This window comes from Bos mutus, chromosome 1, assembly GCF_027580195.1.
Source record: "Bos mutus isolate GX-2022 chromosome 1, NWIPB_WYAK_1.1, whole genome shotgun sequence".
In the NCBI taxonomy this organism is placed as follows: domain Eukaryota; kingdom Metazoa; phylum Chordata; class Mammalia; order Artiodactyla; family Bovidae; genus Bos; species Bos mutus.
Genome location: NC_091617.1, coordinates 73,040,109 through 73,059,401, shown reverse-complemented (window position 1 = coordinate 73,059,401; position 19,293 = coordinate 73,040,109). Strand labels below are relative to the sequence as shown.

Below are 19,293 nucleotides of genomic sequence, written 5' to 3'. Positions count from 1 at the left end.
TCCATCCATGGGATTTTCTAGGCAAAGTACTGGAGTGGGGTGCCATTGTCTTAGAAAGTAGGAGGATGGGGAAACAGAATTCAGAGAAAGGAATGTGTACCTAAAAGTAGCGTAATACTATCTCCTCTTACTTTCTCAATCATGGTATTTCACTTTACTGTCGTGATAGTTTTGGTAGAATCTGCGAAACCATTTATTGCAGATTCAATTCATTTATTTAATTTAATTAAATAATTATTGAGCACCTGCTGTGGACACGAGCTAGGTGCTACACACAATGAAAAGCCATGGCCACTGTCTCCAAAAAACTTCTAGTCTAATAGGAGAAAAAGCTATAAAAAGAACTATAACATAGTGGGGGAGCTCTGGGCTTAGGGATTAGGAACTCAGGTTCAACTTCTTTATCCATGTGACCCCTTTACCTGGACCATTCCCCATGTGCTCCTCCCCATCAGCCACCATTACCTTTTAATGTTTATCATCCTCTGATGCTCGGAAAAGTCTTTCCTGGTTTTTTTGACTTGGTCAATTCCTTACCTACAATCCTATGATAACCATGAAACCTTCCTAAGTATTGTGTTGGCCAGTAAGTTCATTCAAGTTTTTCCATAAGATGTAACAGAAAAACTCAAACGAACTTTTTGGCCAACCCAATAAAACTTGTAACTGTTGGATTTTTGCATTTATTTGTATAGTGATCTGATGAATTCTGTAAAGAACCTTGATTTTACTATAATACTTCCTGCTCCTTGCCCTGCCCATGAGCTAGCACTATGGTTGACATACAACCTGTGCTCATCAAATTTATAAAAGGAGGAGGAAAGGAAAGAGACAAAAAGGAAGGGAGAGGGAAATCCTGACTGACATTTACCAGGTTGCAAAGTAATTGTCCTCTCTGTATCCTCATCTCTAAGATAAAAATGATAATGCCATTTTCCAGGGCTGTTGTGAGAATTAGGTGGATGCATGTTGATGTATGGCAAAACCAATACAATATTGTAAAGTAAAAAAAAAAAAAAATAATAATAATAATAAAAAAAAAAAAGAAAAGCTTCCCAAAGGAGGTAGTACTTATGAACCTTGTATAAGAGAATATGTATAAAGTATTTGCCTAACATAAAAAAAAAATAGCATAATCAAGGAGATGTTGCTTTGTAAAATGTAAAGAGAATTGCACTGTAATAGAAGGTAGACTGCAGAAAGCATTATAGCAATGAGACTTGAAAATATAGAGCTAAAAAAGAATGAAGGAAAGGTGATTAATTTCTTCCAGACTTAGGACAGAGAATGGATCAACAAAGATTGAATAGACAAGGTGATTTATGGCCCAGGAATGAGTAGGTTTAATAAGTAGAGATAGAATGCCTACTCTCTGTATTTACTGTAAAGAGAATGTCGGGATGAGTGCATGCAAGTGTAAATGAGTTGAGTCCTCTCCAGAATGTCACTCAGTAAGAAGAGGGATTGCTATCTGTTTTGTTCATAGCTGTATTCCCAGTGTCTATAACAATGCCTGGTAGACGATTGGTACTTGCTCAACAAATAATGAATGAACAAATAAGTGAAAGAATGCATGGAGGAAATAGGGAATATCAGAAGAAATGCAAGAGTAAAATCATGGACAAATTATCTGGTTACCTTAGAAAATGTTGCTGAAGTGGGGAGCCTGGGTTTGGAGAGAAGAGGCTGGAGAGGAAGAGGGAGGGGAGGAAATAAGGGATCCAGGAAATATCATCACACATGCTGGTGGCTGATGAGCATCTGGGGGTCTGGTGGACCGCAGGTGTCATTTGCATGGCTGATTTGTGGGATTTTGAAGTTTTCAAATTAAAGCCCCTACCTTTGACATCTTTAGGTGAAACTGAAGGGAAAATGTTCCCCATGAAAACATAGAAGTGATATGCCTAGAGTCAGGCCTAATAGTCAATCATCACAATGTTTTCTGCACATTGGCAACATGTGACATACAATAACAATGAAGGGAAAAAACTTATTTGTGATTATAATAAAGATAAAAACTACGGAAATCATCAGGATCATCTGAATTCAAAACACCAATGAATGTAAATCGTGTTATTTGCATAGAAATGTGGCATCGATACAAATATTGGTTAAAATTCAGGAGTAGATGGATAATGAATAAAATGCCACTTTTAAAATTATAAAATAGAAATGTAATTACTCTTATCATTTGGAAAAAATGTCACTCTTTGAGGCATTTAATAAAAGGAGGGGAACAGAAAATAAACTAGGTGCTAAAGACTTCCAGCCAGTATATCACATTTACTATTTTTTTTTTCAGTTAAAAAAAATGACTACCTAATCAGTATCTAGGATAATGATCTGTAATCTTACCAGTGTGAGATTGATGATAAATATCAAGTACTGATTTTTTAATAACACAAAAAAACAGATATACAACACATTTTCAGATAGGAGTCATCCAGGCTTCCTTACTGGGAAATCTTTACTGTTCAGCTATTATAATATAATTCAAATAGTATCTTTCTTAAAGTGTCATTTTAATGCAAATAACCCAACAGCAGACTTTTAAACTTCTGGCTCCCAAAGCTTATTTTTATCTAAGACTCACATAGTAGAAGTGTTTGAAATAATTGAGTTCTTCTCTAATTACATAAAGACTAATTTAGCACCTCATTTATTTGGAGAGCCTCCGGCATAGCGAATCCATTTAAAATGACTCACAAGAGCAGGTAATTAAAAATTAAGGTTGAAATCAAGATGAAAAAGGCAAGATTGAAGGTGGTTTCAACGGCTCTGATTAGTTGAAGAGGATAGTGAAATGAGAGAAAACCTTTCAAAGAGTTAGGGGTGGAGTGATGGAATACAGTTTCCTGAGGCACCAATGCTTTTTTGGACTTTCCACCGTATGTTCAGTTGCAAAGCCAACATGCAACTAAGAGACGGGACCTGATTGAGTGTAGAGAGTGTTGGGGATTCCTAGCTAAAAGGGTACTTTCCTCCTGTATTCTGTCCTACAAGGAAATGCTTATGGCTAGTAAGGGAAGGTGGAGAAGGCAATGGCACCCCACTCCAGTACTCTTGCCTGGAAAATCCCATTGACAGAGAAGCCTGGCAGGCTATATAGTCCATGGGGTCACGAAGAGTCAGACACGACTGAGAGACTTCACTTTCACTTTTCACTTTCATGCATTGGAGAAGGAAATGGCAACCCACTCCAGTGTTCTTGCCTGGAGAATCCCAGGGACGGGGGAGCCTGGTGGGCTGCCGTCTATGGGGTCGCACAGAGTCGGACACGACTGAAGTGACTTAGCAGCAGCAGCAGCAGTAAGGGAAGGACATAGCACCCACATGAGCAAGGCCATTATATGTAGATGCATCTAGGCTACAGCAAGTCCTTTTGTTCAGTAAGCCTGTAAAGTTGCTGGATAAAAAACACATACACAAACAAATTGGTTCACAGTGCTTTTCAGGTCTACTAAATCCTTCTATATCTCTGTATAATCATTCTATTAATTTTTTAGTGTTTGATATTGAAACTCAAACTAAAAATCTAAATTTATCTACTTTTTAAAAATTGTAATATATAGTGGAAATATATTCTGTATATTTTGTACTATAACTTTATTCTATATTTTCCAATTCTCCTGTAAATGTGTTATCATATTTTCATAATTTAAAAAGTAAACAAGAAAGAGGAAAAAAATACACAGACACACAAAACAATCTTTGATAATGACCAAAGATCATTTACAATTTGTAAATGAGAGTGATCAAACCATTTACATTTTGTAAATGGCTTTTACAAATGTAATCTCACTTCATCCTCACACCAACCCAAGAGAGAACACATGCTTTCACTAGTTCCATTTTACAAAGAGAGAGACTGAGGTCCCAAAAGGTTAAGTAACAAGTCTAAGGTGTCACTCCCTACACTGACATTCACTACAATTGTAGTTTTAAAAGGAATGCCCTATGAATTAGGTCTTCTTAATGAAATCACATCATTTGTGGTAAATAACTGTAAGGCTAAGATGGATCCGGAGGCTGGACCTCTAGCCACCTCCTGCCTTGTGCTCATCTCCCCACAGCCATCCCATATCAAGATGTTCAGGAGAAAGGGCTGCCAGGTAGAGAATCAGGGACACACTCACCGTTGTCCTCAGCAACACGACATCTGCCTCTTGCAAGGAGCATGGGATGCAATTTGCCCACACGTGCCAAGCAGGTTTCCAGTAAAACACCAAGGGAAGGATCCCAAAGGAGAAGATGGATCCAGCAAGGCAGAGGGTTTCCCGGCAACTCTGAGTCCGGTAGCCAAATATCTCCTGGGGCAAAACCAAAATGAATCCAAATATTAGTTAAGCACAATAAACAACAAATGAACAAGTTGGAATTTTGCTGACGAAACTGGTGGAGGGATATGCAGAGTGTGAAGAAACTGAAGAGGTTGAGGGGAGAACAGAAGAACGGAGTGAGAGCTTGAGAAAGTGGAGAAAGACCCCTGACAAAATTCTTCATAAGCTGTGATTTCAGACTTCCAAGAAGTTGTATTCCAACTGGGGAAATTCGATTTTTACAATTTCAGCACCTGGCTGCCCTGAGCCAAACACTATACTACATGATACATCACCTTCTTTAAGTCTCCCAAGCATCTTCTGAATAGGATAATATGACCCTCACTTCATAAATGATGAGGCTGAGCTCAGAAAGGCTGAATGTAATGATTTGTCCAAGGTCACAGAGCTGGCAAGTTCTGCTGTCAAGATTCAAACCCAGATTCATCAGCCTTCAAGTCTTGAACTTGATCCACAACCTTTACAGATGTGACCATGAGCCATGTGTGAGACAGCAGCAGTGAATGATTTCCCTAGCTGAGACCAGCAGCTTTGTAGGACGAGCAGGGATGGAACGGGGGAAGCTGGAACCAGGCCTTGAGTTCAAAGTCAGGATTTGGTGAAACTGTTTGACAATGCACAACTAAATCTCAGCTTGCCTTTGGGGATTTGGGGTAAAGACAATTAGGCCTTTCCACCCTTCTCTCTTGTTTAGTAGCAAAAAGAATTTTATATTAAGGGGGGAAAACCCATAAAGGCTATTTGATTTATTTCAACTCCTGCTTATTGAGCAGCTGCTATGTGCCATGAGGGGAATAGAAGATCATGGAGAATGCAAAGATTAACAAGGTAAGAGTCTGATCTATAATAAATTTATAATCTGGACAAACTTTTTCCTTCCAAGCAAAGCCAGGGACAGAACAGAAAACCACCCCTGAGGTTTATGGTCTCTATGCCACAGTGATAGCCCACACAGCCATAGGTATATCACATATTAAGTATAATAACTAAGGTTGAGAGGAAGGAGCATGTCTGATTTAAAAGCATGTTCTCTGGATCAAGATACTTTAGATTCAAAGCCTAGTCTTTGGTTTACTGGGTGTGAGGTTGAACAAGTAAGTTAACCTTTTAATTTCTTGCCTTGTCATCCATAAAATGAGGGTGGTGATGGCACCCACTTCCCAGGGTTGCTGTGAAGTTTAAATGAGTTACTATGTAAAAGTGCTAACATGAGTAATTACTGCTGTTGCTGCTACATTACCATTTCCTGGAATATAGACCCAAAATTCGATTGGAAATTTGACATAGCTTACAGGCATTTAGATCTAAGAATTCTTAGTATCAACTGTTCTACTTTTGTTAGAATTGCCTGGTAGGAAAAAGGGGGATCTGGAACGTGCAACTTTAAATCCTCCAACTTTCCTGTCTCAACTTGATAAAGATGTATTAACAGGAAAGTTCCTGTGATCCTTGGCTGAAAGCTGCTTGCAGGCGTAATTACTGGGTTCCTTTCTCTTATCAGCAGTGCACACAGGTGCTGATAGCTTCCTTAGGTAGTGTTCACATCTGGAATGCCTTTGATAAAATGTTCACCTCACTGCAGAAATACAAGCTCTTGACTGACTTTGCAAAGTAGAATGTCTATCCTGACATAAATACTCTTCTGTCTCACACTCCAGTTGTCGCTCCCCAGATGCCAAATCTGAAATGTTTCTGTACCCTCACCACACTGGAAGCAATGCTTTGTTGGCTTCATACCAAGCAGCATACCAATTCTAAATTCCAGACCTGTCCTGAGTCCATCCCACCATCTTTTTCTGTGTGCTTTTATTACATTCCTACACTGTGGAACAGGTCAACTCTACCCACCCTTCCCACCCAGCCATTTTTTCACCTTTTTAAAAATATTACTTTTAAATGCTTCCTTATCTTGCCATTCAACTAAGCCCCTAGTTAATTATGCTGAAGCTATGCCAGTTCTGTCCCTAATACAAGCACGAATCTCCCTATCACTGTGTGTTCTTTTACAGGCTATTCAGTGAAAGCTTTCTGTAGTTTCCCAAATGTCTTCAGTTCATTATCAAAGTAATGCAAGAATGATGACCTTCAAGTTCCAGCAAAGAAAACTAGAGTTTAAAATGAGTATAGTAATAGTTTTTATTAGCAACTAATGATTTGGAAACAATGACGGTAGCTAACATTGATGCAGCACTGAAAAACCTTTCACCATGTGCTTTACACACACTTTGATCTCATTGAAAAAGATCTAAATAAAATTTCCAATGCACAATGTTCATAAGTAACTCAGAACTGAGCTTCAAGTCCAGATCTAGGCAGTACAGTGAAGGTAAATGTGAGCTCACTATTTCTACTCTAAGGCCTTTCTTCATTTTGCTTTTAAGTTCAATTTAAGAAAAAAAATTTAAGAGTACAGCAAATTGCAGGCATTGCAGGGACTATTCATAGATACTGGGTTTAAAATGGTAAAAATGTGTACAGTGTGGTTTCTTATCAACCCATAGCAATTTCCTTCCTGCATTACAGAGTGTGTTCCATGTCTCTGAAAATGCTTGAGGGAACGGTTCCTACTACCCTGCACTCCACCCACACTTTGCCCCACAATAAAAGAGTCCATCAGACCAAAAAAAAAAAAATGTTGGGCAAGTGTCCCCAAAATAGTACCCTCTTGGCAGTCTATTTGCATTACACAATAGCAAGCTGTCCCTTTCTTCATCCCCCTCCAACCCACAGATTCTTCTCCTCCCCCTGTCCCAGGGCATCTACATCCTTTTACTCCTAAGGACCAAAAGTCAGACTTCTAGGTGTATAGGCCTTCTCCCTTCTCCCCGTACTCAAGAAGTCAAACTATGTTCCCTGAAAGTGAAAAGTGTGAGTTCCTCAGTAGTGGCTGACTCTTTACAACTCTATGAACTGTAGCCCACCAGGCTCCTTTGCCCGTGAAATTCTCCAGGCAAGAAGACTAGAGTGGGATGCCATTCCCTTCTCCAGGAGATCTTCCTGACCCAGGGATCAAACTGAGTCTCCTGCATTGCAGGCAGATTCTTACTGTCTGAGCCACCAATGAAGCCCCAAGCAATGATCTAAATCACCTTGGCCAACAGAACTCCTTAAGAGTCTACAGATCTTCTCAGAAATACACATACATAAATTTCTCCATAGAGATTCAGGGGGTTCCCAGCGTCTAGAAAAGACCCTGCCCCAGAGGGCTAAGTCCAAATCAAGGCTGATCTTAAAGAATTTACACTCTGTATGTGAACTTGGGACCTGATACTAGGCAAGCACTTAGTGAAAGGAGAAGTGTGAGGACAGGATCTCACGGAAATGCAGGGGAGGGTGAGAGGGTGGCCACCAAAGCAGAGCACTGGCTGACTCCAAGAAGCTCCGTGAGGTGATCTGATCACCTGGGGGCCACTGAGTCCTGAGAATGGCTGTCAGCCTTCTAAACCCAGAGACTGACAGGAGAACAGTTCCCAGAGAAGTCTCCAGTTAAACAGATCCCAGAGACAGCGGTGTCATGAGAGAGAGAGAGATGTATGTACCTGTCACATGGACCAGATAAATACATGTGTGGGTGTGAAGAGTTTGCTGTCTTTCCAATGGCACCATCTCCACAATTGTGATTATCCTGCCGGTGGAGCCATATGCAAGCATAGCGCTTAAACTGGGCTCTGGAATCTTCTCTCACCCTAACATGCTTTCGTTAAATATATTTGATCAATTACAGTCAGATCCTGTTGGCCTGGGAGCCATTTATTCTCCTTAAGACAATTTTGCTTTCCTCTTCTAGCTTCATTAAATATTGGAAAGTTAAAGTGATTCATTTTTTAAAAGCACTTCCCCAAAGATAATCTCTTTTCCCTTATTTTCAAATGTTTTGCGTGAAGAGAATGTTTTGCTACATTTCCAAGCAGTACAATAAGTTGTGCTAAAACAACACGGTTTAACTCCCTGCTGATCTTAACCACACATTCTATTCAAATTTCTGCCTGGGTTGTTTCCTGTTTGCCATTCTTTAGTGCTAAAGAATGATTTCCTAAGTGTCCCCTAAGTTAATTTAACTTCTCCATTTAGGTGAGAAATTCTCAACCTGAATGACCTAATCTTAAACTGGAGGCTTAAAAAAAATGGCCTGCAGAAAGGTTTCTTGTTGCCCAGGTAAGAATTTCTTAAAACTTTAAATTGGTGCCCCAGTTATTTTCACATAGAAGTTCTACTTTTTCTTTAAAATTAAATGAGAAGTTGTGACCATCCTGAACTCATATTCTTGCACTGGAAGAATCAACTGGGGACTAAAAAGATAACACAAATGAATTTATTTACAAAACAGAAACAGACTCACAGACACAGAGAACAAACTCACGTTTATCAAAGGGGAAAGGTTCGGGAGGAACGATAAATGAGGAGGCCGGGAGGAGCAACCCCACGCCCGAGGCCAGGGGCGGCGGCCGGGAGGACCAACCCCACACCTGAGGCCAGGGGCGGCGGCCGGGAGGACCAACCCCACATCCAAGGAGCCTTGGCTGCGCGGGCGCCAGAGGGCCTAGAGGAGCTATCCCACGTTGAAGGTCAGGAAGCGAGGCAGTGAGGAGATACCCCTCGTCCAAGGTAAGGAGCAGTGGCTGTGCTTTGCTGGAGTAGCCGTGAAGAGATACCCCACACCCAAGGTAGGAGAAACCCAAGTAAGATGGTAGGTGTTGCAAGAGGGCATCAGAGGGCAGACACACTGAAACCATACTCACAGAAAACTAGTCAATCTAATCACACTAGGACCACAGCCTTGTCTAACTCAATGAAACTAAGCCATGCCCGTGGGGCGGGTCATGGTGGAGAGATCTGACAGAATGTGGTCCACTGGAGAAGGGAAAGGCAAACCACTTAAGTATTCTTGCCTTGAGAACCCCATGAACAGTATGAAAAGGCAAAATGATAGGATACTGAAAGAGGAACTCCCCAGGTCAGTAGGTACCCAATATGCTACTGGAGATCAGTGGAGAAATAACTCCAGAAAGAATGAAGGGATGGAGCCAAAGCAAAAACAATACCCAGCTGTGGATGTGACTGATGATAGAAGCAAGGTCCGATGCTGTAAAGAGCAATATCGCATAGGAACCTGGAATGTCAGGTCCATGAATCAAGGCAAATTGGAAGTGGTCAAACAAGAGATGGCAAGAGTGAATGTCGACATTCTAGGAATCAGCGAACTAAAATGGACTGGAATGGGTGAATTTAACTCAGATGACCATTATATCTACTACTGCGGGCAGGAATCCCTCAGAAGAAATGGAGTAGCCATCATGGTCAACAAGAGTCCAAAATGCAGTACTTGGATGCAATCTCAAAAACGACAGAATGATCTCTGTTCATTTCCAAGGCAAACCATTCAATATCACAGTAATCCAAGTCTATGCCCCAACCAGTAATGCTGAAGAAGCTGAATTTGAACGGTTCTATGAAGACCTACAAGACCTTTTAGAACTAACACCCGAAAAAGATGTCCTTTTCATTATAGGGGACTGGAATGCAAAAGTAGGAAATCAAGAAACACCTGGAGTAACAGGCAAATTTGGCCTTGGAATACGGAACAAAGCAGGGCAAAGACTAATAGAGTTTTGCCAAGAAAATGCACTGGTCATAGCAAACACCCTCTTCCAACAACACAAGAGAAGACTCTACATATGGACATCACCAGATGGTCAACACCGAATCAGATTGATTATATTCTTTGCAGCCAAAGATGGAGAAGCTCTATACAGTCAGCAATAACAAGACCAGGAGCTGACTGTGGCTCAGATCATGAACTCCTTATTGCCAAATTCAGACTTAAATTGAAGAAAGTAGGGAAAACCACTAGACCATTCAGGTATGACCTAAATCAAATCCCTTATGATTATACAGTGGAAGTGAGAAATAGATTTAAGGGCCTAGATCTGCTAGATAGAGTGCCTGATGAACTATGGACGGAGGTTCGTGACATTGTACAGGAGACAGGGATCAAGACCATCCCCATGGAAAAGAAATGCAAAAAAGCAAAATGGCTATCTGGAGAGGCCTTACAAATAGCTGTGAAAAGAAGAGAAGCGAAAAGCAAAGGAGAAAAGGAAAGATATAAGCATCTGAATGCAGAGTTCCAAAGAATAGCAAGAAGAGATAAGAAAGCCTTCCTCAGTGATCAGTGCAAAGAAATAGAGGAAAACAACAGAATGGGAAAGATTAGAGATCTCTTCAAGAAAATTGGAGATACCAAGGGAACATTCCACGCAAAGATGGGCTCGATAAAGGACAGAAATGATATGGACCTAACAGAAGCAGAAGATATTAAGAAGAGATGGCAAGAATACACAGAAGAACTGTACAAAAAAGATCTTCACGACCCAGATAATCACGATGGTGTGATCACTCACCTAGAGCCAGACATCCTGGAATGTGAAGTCAAGTGGGCCTTAGAAAACATCGCTACGAACAAAGCTAGTGGAGGTGACGGAATTCCAGTTGAGCTCTTTCAAATCCTGAAAGATGATGCTGTGAAAGTGCTGCACTCAATATGCCAGAAATTTGGAAAACTCAGCAGTGGCCACAGGACTGGAAAAGGTCCGTTTTCATTCCAGTCCCAAAGAAAGGCAATGCCAAAGAATGCTCAAACTACCGCACAATTGCACTCATCTCACACACTAGTAAAGTAATGCTCAAAATTCTCCAAGCCAGGCTTCAGCAATACCTGAACCGTGAACTTCCAGATGTTCAAGCTGGTTTTAGAAAAGGCAGAGGAACCAGAGACCAAATTGCCAACATCTGCTGGATCATGGAAAAAGCAAGACAGTTCCAGAAAAACATCTATTTCTGATTTATTGACTATGCCAAAGCCTTTGACTGTGTGGATCACAATAAACTGTGGAGAATTCTGAGAGAGATGGGAATACCAGACCACCTGATCTGCCTCTTGAGAAATCTACATGCAGGTCAGGAAGCAACAGTTAGAACTGGACATGGAACAATAGACTGGTTCCAAATAGGAAAAGGAGTCCATTAAGGCTGTATATTGTCACCCTGCTTATTTAACTTATATGCAGAGTACATCATGAGAAACACTGGGCTGGAGGAAGCCCAAGCTGGAATCAAGATTGCCGGGAGAAATATAAATAACCTCAGATATGCAGATGACACCACTCTTATGGCAGAAAGTGAAGAGGAACTAAAAAGCCTCTTGATGAAAGTCAAAGTGGAGAGTGAAAAAGTTGGCTTAAAGCTCAACATTCAGAAAACGAAGATCATGGCATCTGGTCCCATCACTTCATGGGAAATAGATGGGGAAACAGTGGAAACAGTGTCAGACTTTATTTTTTGGGGCTCCAAAATCAATGCAGATGGTGACTGCAGCCATGAAATTAAAAGACACTTACTCCTTGGAAGGAAAGTTATGACCAACCTAGACAGCATATTCAAAAGCAGAGACATTACTTTGCCAACAAAGGTTCATCTAGTCAAGGCTATGGTTTTTCCAGTGGTCATGTATGGATGTGAGAGTTGGACTGTGAAGAAGGCTGAGCACTGAAGAATTGATGCTTTTGAACTGTGGTGTTGGATAAGACTCTTGAGAGTCCCTTGGACTGCAAGGAGATCCAACCAGTCCATTCTAAAGGAGACCAGCCCTGGGTGTTCATTGGAAGGAATGATGCTAAAGCTGAAATTCCAGTACTTTGGCCACCTCATGTGAAGAGTTGACTCATTGGAAAAGACTCTGATGCTGGGAGGGACTGGGGGCAGGAGGAAAAGGGGACGACAGAGGATGAGATGGCTGGATGGCATCACCAACTCGATGGACGTGAGTCTGGGTGAACTCCGGGAGTTGGTGATGGACAGGGAGGCCTGGTGTGCTGCAGTTCATGGGGTTGCAAAGAGTCCAACATGACTGAGCAATTGAACTGAATTGAACTGAACTGAATCAACCCCCTCTTGTATGGACAGAGAATGCAACTTTGGGTGGGACTTTTGGGATTCTAGGACATGTCCTATTAGCCACTGACCAAAAGAGAGTTTGCCAAACCCTTAAAAATCACACTTGCATCTCTCCCCTCCCACAAATAGCAGGCAGACCTCTTGTGACAATCCTAAAGCTAGGGCCATTGGGCAAAGTCAGGGACAGAGGTCTCTGCCTAGCTGGACATTCCAGGTGGGCAGCAGTCTAGTTCTGGAAGGAGGAAGAACAAACGTGTTTGGAGCTTCAGTGTCCTTCAACATAATCAGGGTTTCCTTTTCTCAGACCAGGAGGCTGCCAGCATGGGCTGTGGAAACACCTCCTTGTCAGGCCAGTTAGCTGACAGAAAAGCAACTTGTCCCACCCATTAGTGACAGTCTGCCCTGTAGATAATTGTCCTTCCAAACTTGGCTAAAGCTCATGAGACATACAGTTTGTATAAATAATAACTTGTCATTGTGCACCAGTCACCTTAAATATCTATTTTTTCACACTCTGCTTTAATCCTCACAACCCTACAAAGAAGGTAATATCATCTGGAGGTGAGATTAAGAAAGGTAAGGTTCAGGAAGGTTAAGGAAAGTCCTCAGAGTCACCCAGCTGGTAGGCAACAGAGAAAAGTCTTTCCACCAATAGGGTTACCTCTCATGAAGACACTCCCACCCCTGCCCTCTGATAGTCTCATCTGGCGGGGGATAGTGCTTGAATCCTTGCTGATTATTCACATTTGAGCTAATGGATGCACCACCCAGACAGGTTCTTAGGCTCCTCTTAAACAGGTTTTCACAAGCTTCAAACGGCAGAGAGAGAGGAAATAGGACAGAGGGACACCACCCAGCAACCAGACAGTGGTTTCTACAATCAACATCGTTTTCTGGTCTGGTAATATTGGGCAAGATGCATTTTCTAGATTTCCGTGTGATGCTGAAATGAAAACTTTCCTTACTGGTGACGTCTGAGTAGTGTTAAGACCAGTAGGCCTCAGATAGATCAGTATCTGAGATACCATCCCATCTGGGAAGCCTCCTCAGTGCACAGAAGAGAGACTCAGACAGCAGAGTGGGGGCAAACACCACATGTAAAGACCAAACTCTGAGTTCAAGACCTGTTTCTGCTACTTACTAATGTTAGCATCTGGAAGTCACTACCCCACCTAAATAATGATAATAATAATGCCTGCATCACAAAACTGTTATTGACAAGGAAATGGGATAACAGTGGCAAACACACGATTTAAATAGAAGTTGTTCTCATTAAAAGGGCTGTTAGAGTTCAGGTTAATTGATAAACCCTCAGAGATGCTCTAACATGGCTGCCCACCCCCCATTATCACTCAGATCTCAGCTTCCCCAACCACACAGTCTAAAGAAGCTATCCAGTCATGCTCTTCCCATCATCCTTTTTAAATCTCTACAAGCCCCTATTTTTATCTGATATTTTTTTATTTGTTTATTTTTTTCATGATAGGTTCCCAGAATGTAAGTTTCACAGGAGCAGAGCTTCTGTCTGTCTTGTTCATTGCTGAATCCCTGGTACACAGCAGAATACGTCCTGGAACAAAATAGGCCCTCTAATACTTTTTTGAGTGAACAAATGGCTCTGATAACATTATTAAATATTACTAGACTGCTAAACAGAGATGCCAAGAATTACAATTCCAGACTGTTAGCATGTGGTGAATCTTAGCAAACATCCAGTCAAGTATCATTTTTCAAGAGGAGAAATCTGAGACCATAGGAGAATTCTCAAACAAGGGCACACACAGAGAAAGCGTAGGAAAAAAGCAATGATCTCCTTCCGAAGTCACAGTTCCACTCTCGATCAGTGGAGAATTTATCTTGACAATAGATTGTATCCTCAAGGATTCTTGTTGGCCTTTATCCCCAGATATGATTGTCACTTACCATAGGATATTATAAAGGAAAGATGGGGGAAGTATGCTCTATGAACTCTGAGAGAAGTAAGGGTCAGAGATACTCCTGCATTTCTTTCACAATATGAAACACCCAGACTTCCAATTAAGCAAACCCTACTTCCTGGGTAAGCCTGTTTCATTTTCAGACAACCTTACTAATGATTACATCATGTACCAGAAAGTGGGCTGAAACCCAGAAGCTGGTATTCTGAACTCAAACATTTTCCTCTCAAACTGAACAATTCCGTTTCTGTCTGTTAAAACAATATAAAATCAGTATAAATATATTGATCTTCCATTACAGGTACATGCCTAAACAAGGTCGTCTATAGACAAAAATAATTTGGAAAAGCATCATTCTGAAAATTACAAAGCTCTCTTGTTGAGATGGCCTGAAATCTTTTCCATACAGAGCAGGTGGGTGGAAAGCATGCCTATAATCACTGCTGCTGCTGCTGCTGCTGCCAAGTCACTTTAGTTGTGTCCGACTCTGTGCGACCCCATAGACGGCGGCCCACCAGGCTCCCCCATCCCTGGGATTCTCCAGGCAAGAACACTGGAGTGGGTTGCCATTTCCTTCTCCAGTGCATGAAAGTGAAAAGTGAAAGTGAAGTCGCTCAGTCATGTCTGACTCCTAGTGACCCCATGGACTGCAGCCCACCAGGCTCCTCTATCCATGGGATTTTCCAGGCCAGAGTACTGGAGTCGGGTGCCATTGCCTTCTCCGGCCTATAATCACTACTTACCACCTTTTTAGAATCAGCTCTTTCTTCACATTGCTGTGCTATCCAGCCTGCATGTCTTCCACTGGTAAGAACCTTCTCTGCAGAAATGTATGCATGTGTGTACCAGAAGACATGAATATTAAAAAAATCAAAGCTGGAAGCAATCCAAAAGTCCACCAACAATGAAACTGACATTTTTAAAGTATAGTCTTATAATGATCTGTTCTGATACAATTCTAAAGGAGATCAGTCCTGGGTGTTCTTTGGAAAGACTGATGCGAAAGCTGAAACTCCAGTACTTTGGCCACCTCATGCGAAGAGTTGACTCTTTAGAAAAGACTCTGATGCTGGGAGGGATTGGGGGCAGGAGGAAAAGGGGACGACAGAGGATGAGATGGCTGGATGGCATCACCAACTCGATGGATGTGAATTTGAGTGAACTCCAGGAGTTGGTGATGAACAGGGAGGCCTGGCGTGCTGCGATTCATGGGGTTGCAAAGAGCCGGACATGACTGAGCGACTGAACTGAACCGAACTGATACAATGAAAATGAATAAACTCTAATTTTATGCAATAATATGGATATGTCTCAAAAATAAACAGAAGAAGCAAAACACAAAAGAGTATAATCAATGTGATTTAACTAAATAAGTTTCAAAAATATTGTCATGGAATGATTAGAAAAAAAATTTTAAAGGTAAGAAAATAAGAATTACAGAAAGCAAAAGGTTATTTCTATATTGGGTGACAGAGATGGGTTATGGTTAAGGAGGGCCTCAGAAAAACATCTGGAATGCTAGCAGTGTTCTGTCTTCTGACTTACACAATGGTTTTGATTTACTATTAATTGGTTGTACACTTTTTTTTCACATTTATTTGACAGCTTTTAAAATGATTGGTTTCTGCTTTTGCCTATGGAAGCTGTGAAAGCTTGTTGGACATACAAATCCTTGGACCCATAGTGATAATTCTTAAGAGTCATAGGTTTGCAAACACCAATGCCGAGGGGAAAGCACTGGCTTAGAAATAGGGAATCCTGGGCTCTAGTATAAACCTTGATTCTATTAAGTAATTCCTTTCCCCAGTCTGGGCCTCAGTTTCACTCTGCCACAGAGGTGATGGAATTATATGATCTCTCAAGTCCCTCTAAATTTTGATATTTGTAGTACTTATAACAATAGGAACCGCACAAATATCACTTATATGATCAGCTTGCAGTCCCCTCATAGGTGTACATTATGGTTATAAATTCCTTCCATGGAAATGCCTGCCTCCACTTCATAGCTGCCCATGTGGCCTTCACTCAAGCTTCAACATTCCTTTAAGGGAAAAATAGAGGGTGTTTCCTACGGTACCATTTGTGCAAATTACTGCCAACATATTCTGCAGACCACTTGCCTGAGACCGTCAGACAGCCCTCTGAAAGAGGGAGCACGCCACATGCAAAAAGCCCCATGCCTGGCCCCAAGGATGGGGGCTGGCACACCACCCCATTGTGACATTGTGTGACTTTCTGGCCACTGTGCCTTATTCATCAACTGAGCATCTTAATTCCCCAGTGTGACAAAACTACATTATTCATTTCCATAACTGGTATTCAGACTTGAGCACTTCCTTAGGGAAGGGTTCCCGCAATTCTGTAAGATGGCACCATCATGCCATGAGGCATGATTCTGGTTTTGACTGACAGAAAAGAGGCTTCTTAATCTGTTGGAGAATTTCAAGCAATTAATGGACCAAAGTGGCAATTGATGAAGTTAGGCTGGGTGATAGGGAAATGAGTGACCACAATAAAAATGGAAAGTTTAGAAGAGTAGTGGAACAAAAGAGAGGCCAGAATTTCTAGTTTGTTGAAATATCCTGGAATGCCACACCCAACTAAAGGGTAATTCAGTGCACTTAAGCTGGGCCAGATAGTTATGACATAATTGCAGGTATTTGTTTTATGCCTTTGCTATTACAGAAGCAATACTTGTTCATTTTAAATCAGAAAAGAAAAATATAGTTTTAAATCCCCACAATCCAGAGTCACAGTTAACAACTTACTGCATACAGGTTTCTTTGATTAAAATGAAATTGTACTATAAATACTCTTTTATAATTTGCTTTTTCAATCACTAACCTCTATTTCTCTATGTCTATGAGTTTTTAATCTCAACTACAATGCAAATTATATTCAGATTTTTCAATGGCTCCACTAATGTCCGCTACAACTGTTTTTTCCCCAAACTGGAGTGGCATTACCCTGTTTCTTAATCTTGATGATAATTAATAGATTTTTCACCTTATAGTTCAGCTTTCCTGGTGGTTCAGATGGTAAAGAATCTGCCTGCAATGCAGGAGACCCGGGTTTGATCTCTGGGTCAGGAAGATCCCCTGGAGAAGGAAATGGCAACCCACTCCAATATTCTTGCCTGGAGAATTCCAAAGACAAAGGAGCCTGGCAGGCTACAGTCCATGGGGTCCCAAAGAGTCGGACACAACTGAGTGACTAACACACACACACACACACTGCTTGTAACTATCCATGGCTGCTAAGTCGTTTCAGTCGCGTCCGACTCTGTGTGACCCCATAGACGGCAGCCCACCAGGATGCCCCATCCCTGGGATTCTCCAGGCAAGAACACTGGAGTGGGTTGCCATTTCCTTCTCCAATGCATGAAAGTGAAAAGTGGAAGTGAAGTCGCTCAGTCATGTCCAACCCTCAGCGACCCCATGGACTGCAGCCTTCCAGGCTCCTCCATCCATGAGATTTTCCAGGCAAGAGTACTGGAGTGGGGTGCCATTGCCTTCTCCAAACTATCCATTAAGCTGTATAAAAATATTTCATGTGCTTTTATATAGGTACTATATAATATCTAACAATAGAAGAAAAGGGGAAATGTCACATACTCTTATATGTTCACCATTGTACTTTTGCTGGTTCATTTAATCTAGTTCTTGCCCTATTTCATGATAATAACTTATGAAACAGACAGTGCTTCTGCAACAGTTCAAATGCTAATAGCTACATTTCCACTGATATCAGATGTTACACAAAGACAACCGAAAAATGACCTAATCTTCAGCTCATTTTATTTTAATAGATTTTTTTAAGAAAAATAACATCTATCCCACAAAGAAATGGTAAAAAAAGTTTTGTTTATAAAGAACTTGCTCATTTCACAATATATACATACCAAATCATCACATTATACACCTTAAATATATATTTGGTATATATATATATATACCAAATTATACACCTTACCACATTATACACCTTAAATATACCACATTATACACCTTAAACTTATATATTTGGTATATATATATATATATATACCAAATCATCACATTATACACCTTAAACTTACACAGTGTTGTATGTAAGTATGTATCAATAAAGCTGGGGAAAAAACTGTCTATGAGCAAGAAAGAAAAAAAGAACAGAATTTTTGTTTTGTTATTTTGCATTTTAATAAAAATAGAGGTATAATTTTATGTCATACTTAAATTAGCTTGACTATGTGTGTGTTAGCTGCTCAGTCGTGCCCGACTCTTAGCGACCCCATGGACTGCAGTCCACCAGGCTCCTCAGTCCATGGGATTTTTCAGGCAAGGATACTGGAGTGGTATGCCATTTCCTTCTCCAATTTGACTATAAACCAAACCAAAAAAGACATTTCCTTAGCACAGTGCTTCTAAATCTTTTTTCTACAGTGAGACTCATTGAAAAATGATAATATTTTCATAGTGCAAATCAGATAAGTAGGTGAGGCTGCTTAAAGCTGGAAGGAATCAATATTTCAGCCTTCCCCTAAGAACGCCTATAATCTATCTCTAGCACCCCAGTGCCATCCGTGACATACTACTGGGAAGCCTTGCCTTAACCTATATTCATAGTAGAACAACACCTTCTTTTCTCTTATTTCTCTCAGTCTAATCAGAGTCATAATAGGCAAAGTTGTATTTAAAATGAGTATGTCCTACAACTACACATCATTCCTAGAAACACCCTCTTACCTATCAGCATGGCTTTATTCAAGCAGGGTTTTTCTTTGTTTTTACTTTGCAAATGCCAGCCCCTATCTTGTTGTTCCTTCTCTAGGGAAAATAAAATCCTACCAATCTTTAAATAAATAGATTTTATTCAAATAAAACTTTCTCTATGAAGTCTCCTCAATCAGAATTCATCACAAATTTAAAATGAAATTTAAAACCCTCTTCTCTTTCTGAATTACCACCACCACTACACAACCAGTTACATGACTCAGAAATCTAGGGATTCCCTTGAATATTCTGCCCCCTCCTCCCTCAACATCTAACTAGTTCAAAGACCACGGACTGTGTTTCCTAGAT

The 19,293-nt window shown here is 40.9% G+C and overlaps 1 protein-coding gene across 2 annotated transcripts in view; it reads right to left on the bottom strand.

Annotated features, from left to right (window-relative positions):
• Positions 1 to 19,293, bottom strand: part of ATP13A4 (ATPase 13A4) — a 125,913-nt gene that overhangs the window by 79,248 nt on the left and 27,372 nt on the right. For both annotated transcript variants that reach the window (XM_005903388.3, XM_070371637.1), the window contains exon 2: positions 4,137 to 4,310. In XM_005903388.3, coding sequence (XP_005903450.2) covers positions 4,137 to 4,310 — 174 coding nt within the window. The remainder of the gene's footprint in view (positions 1 to 4,136; positions 4,311 to 19,293) is intronic.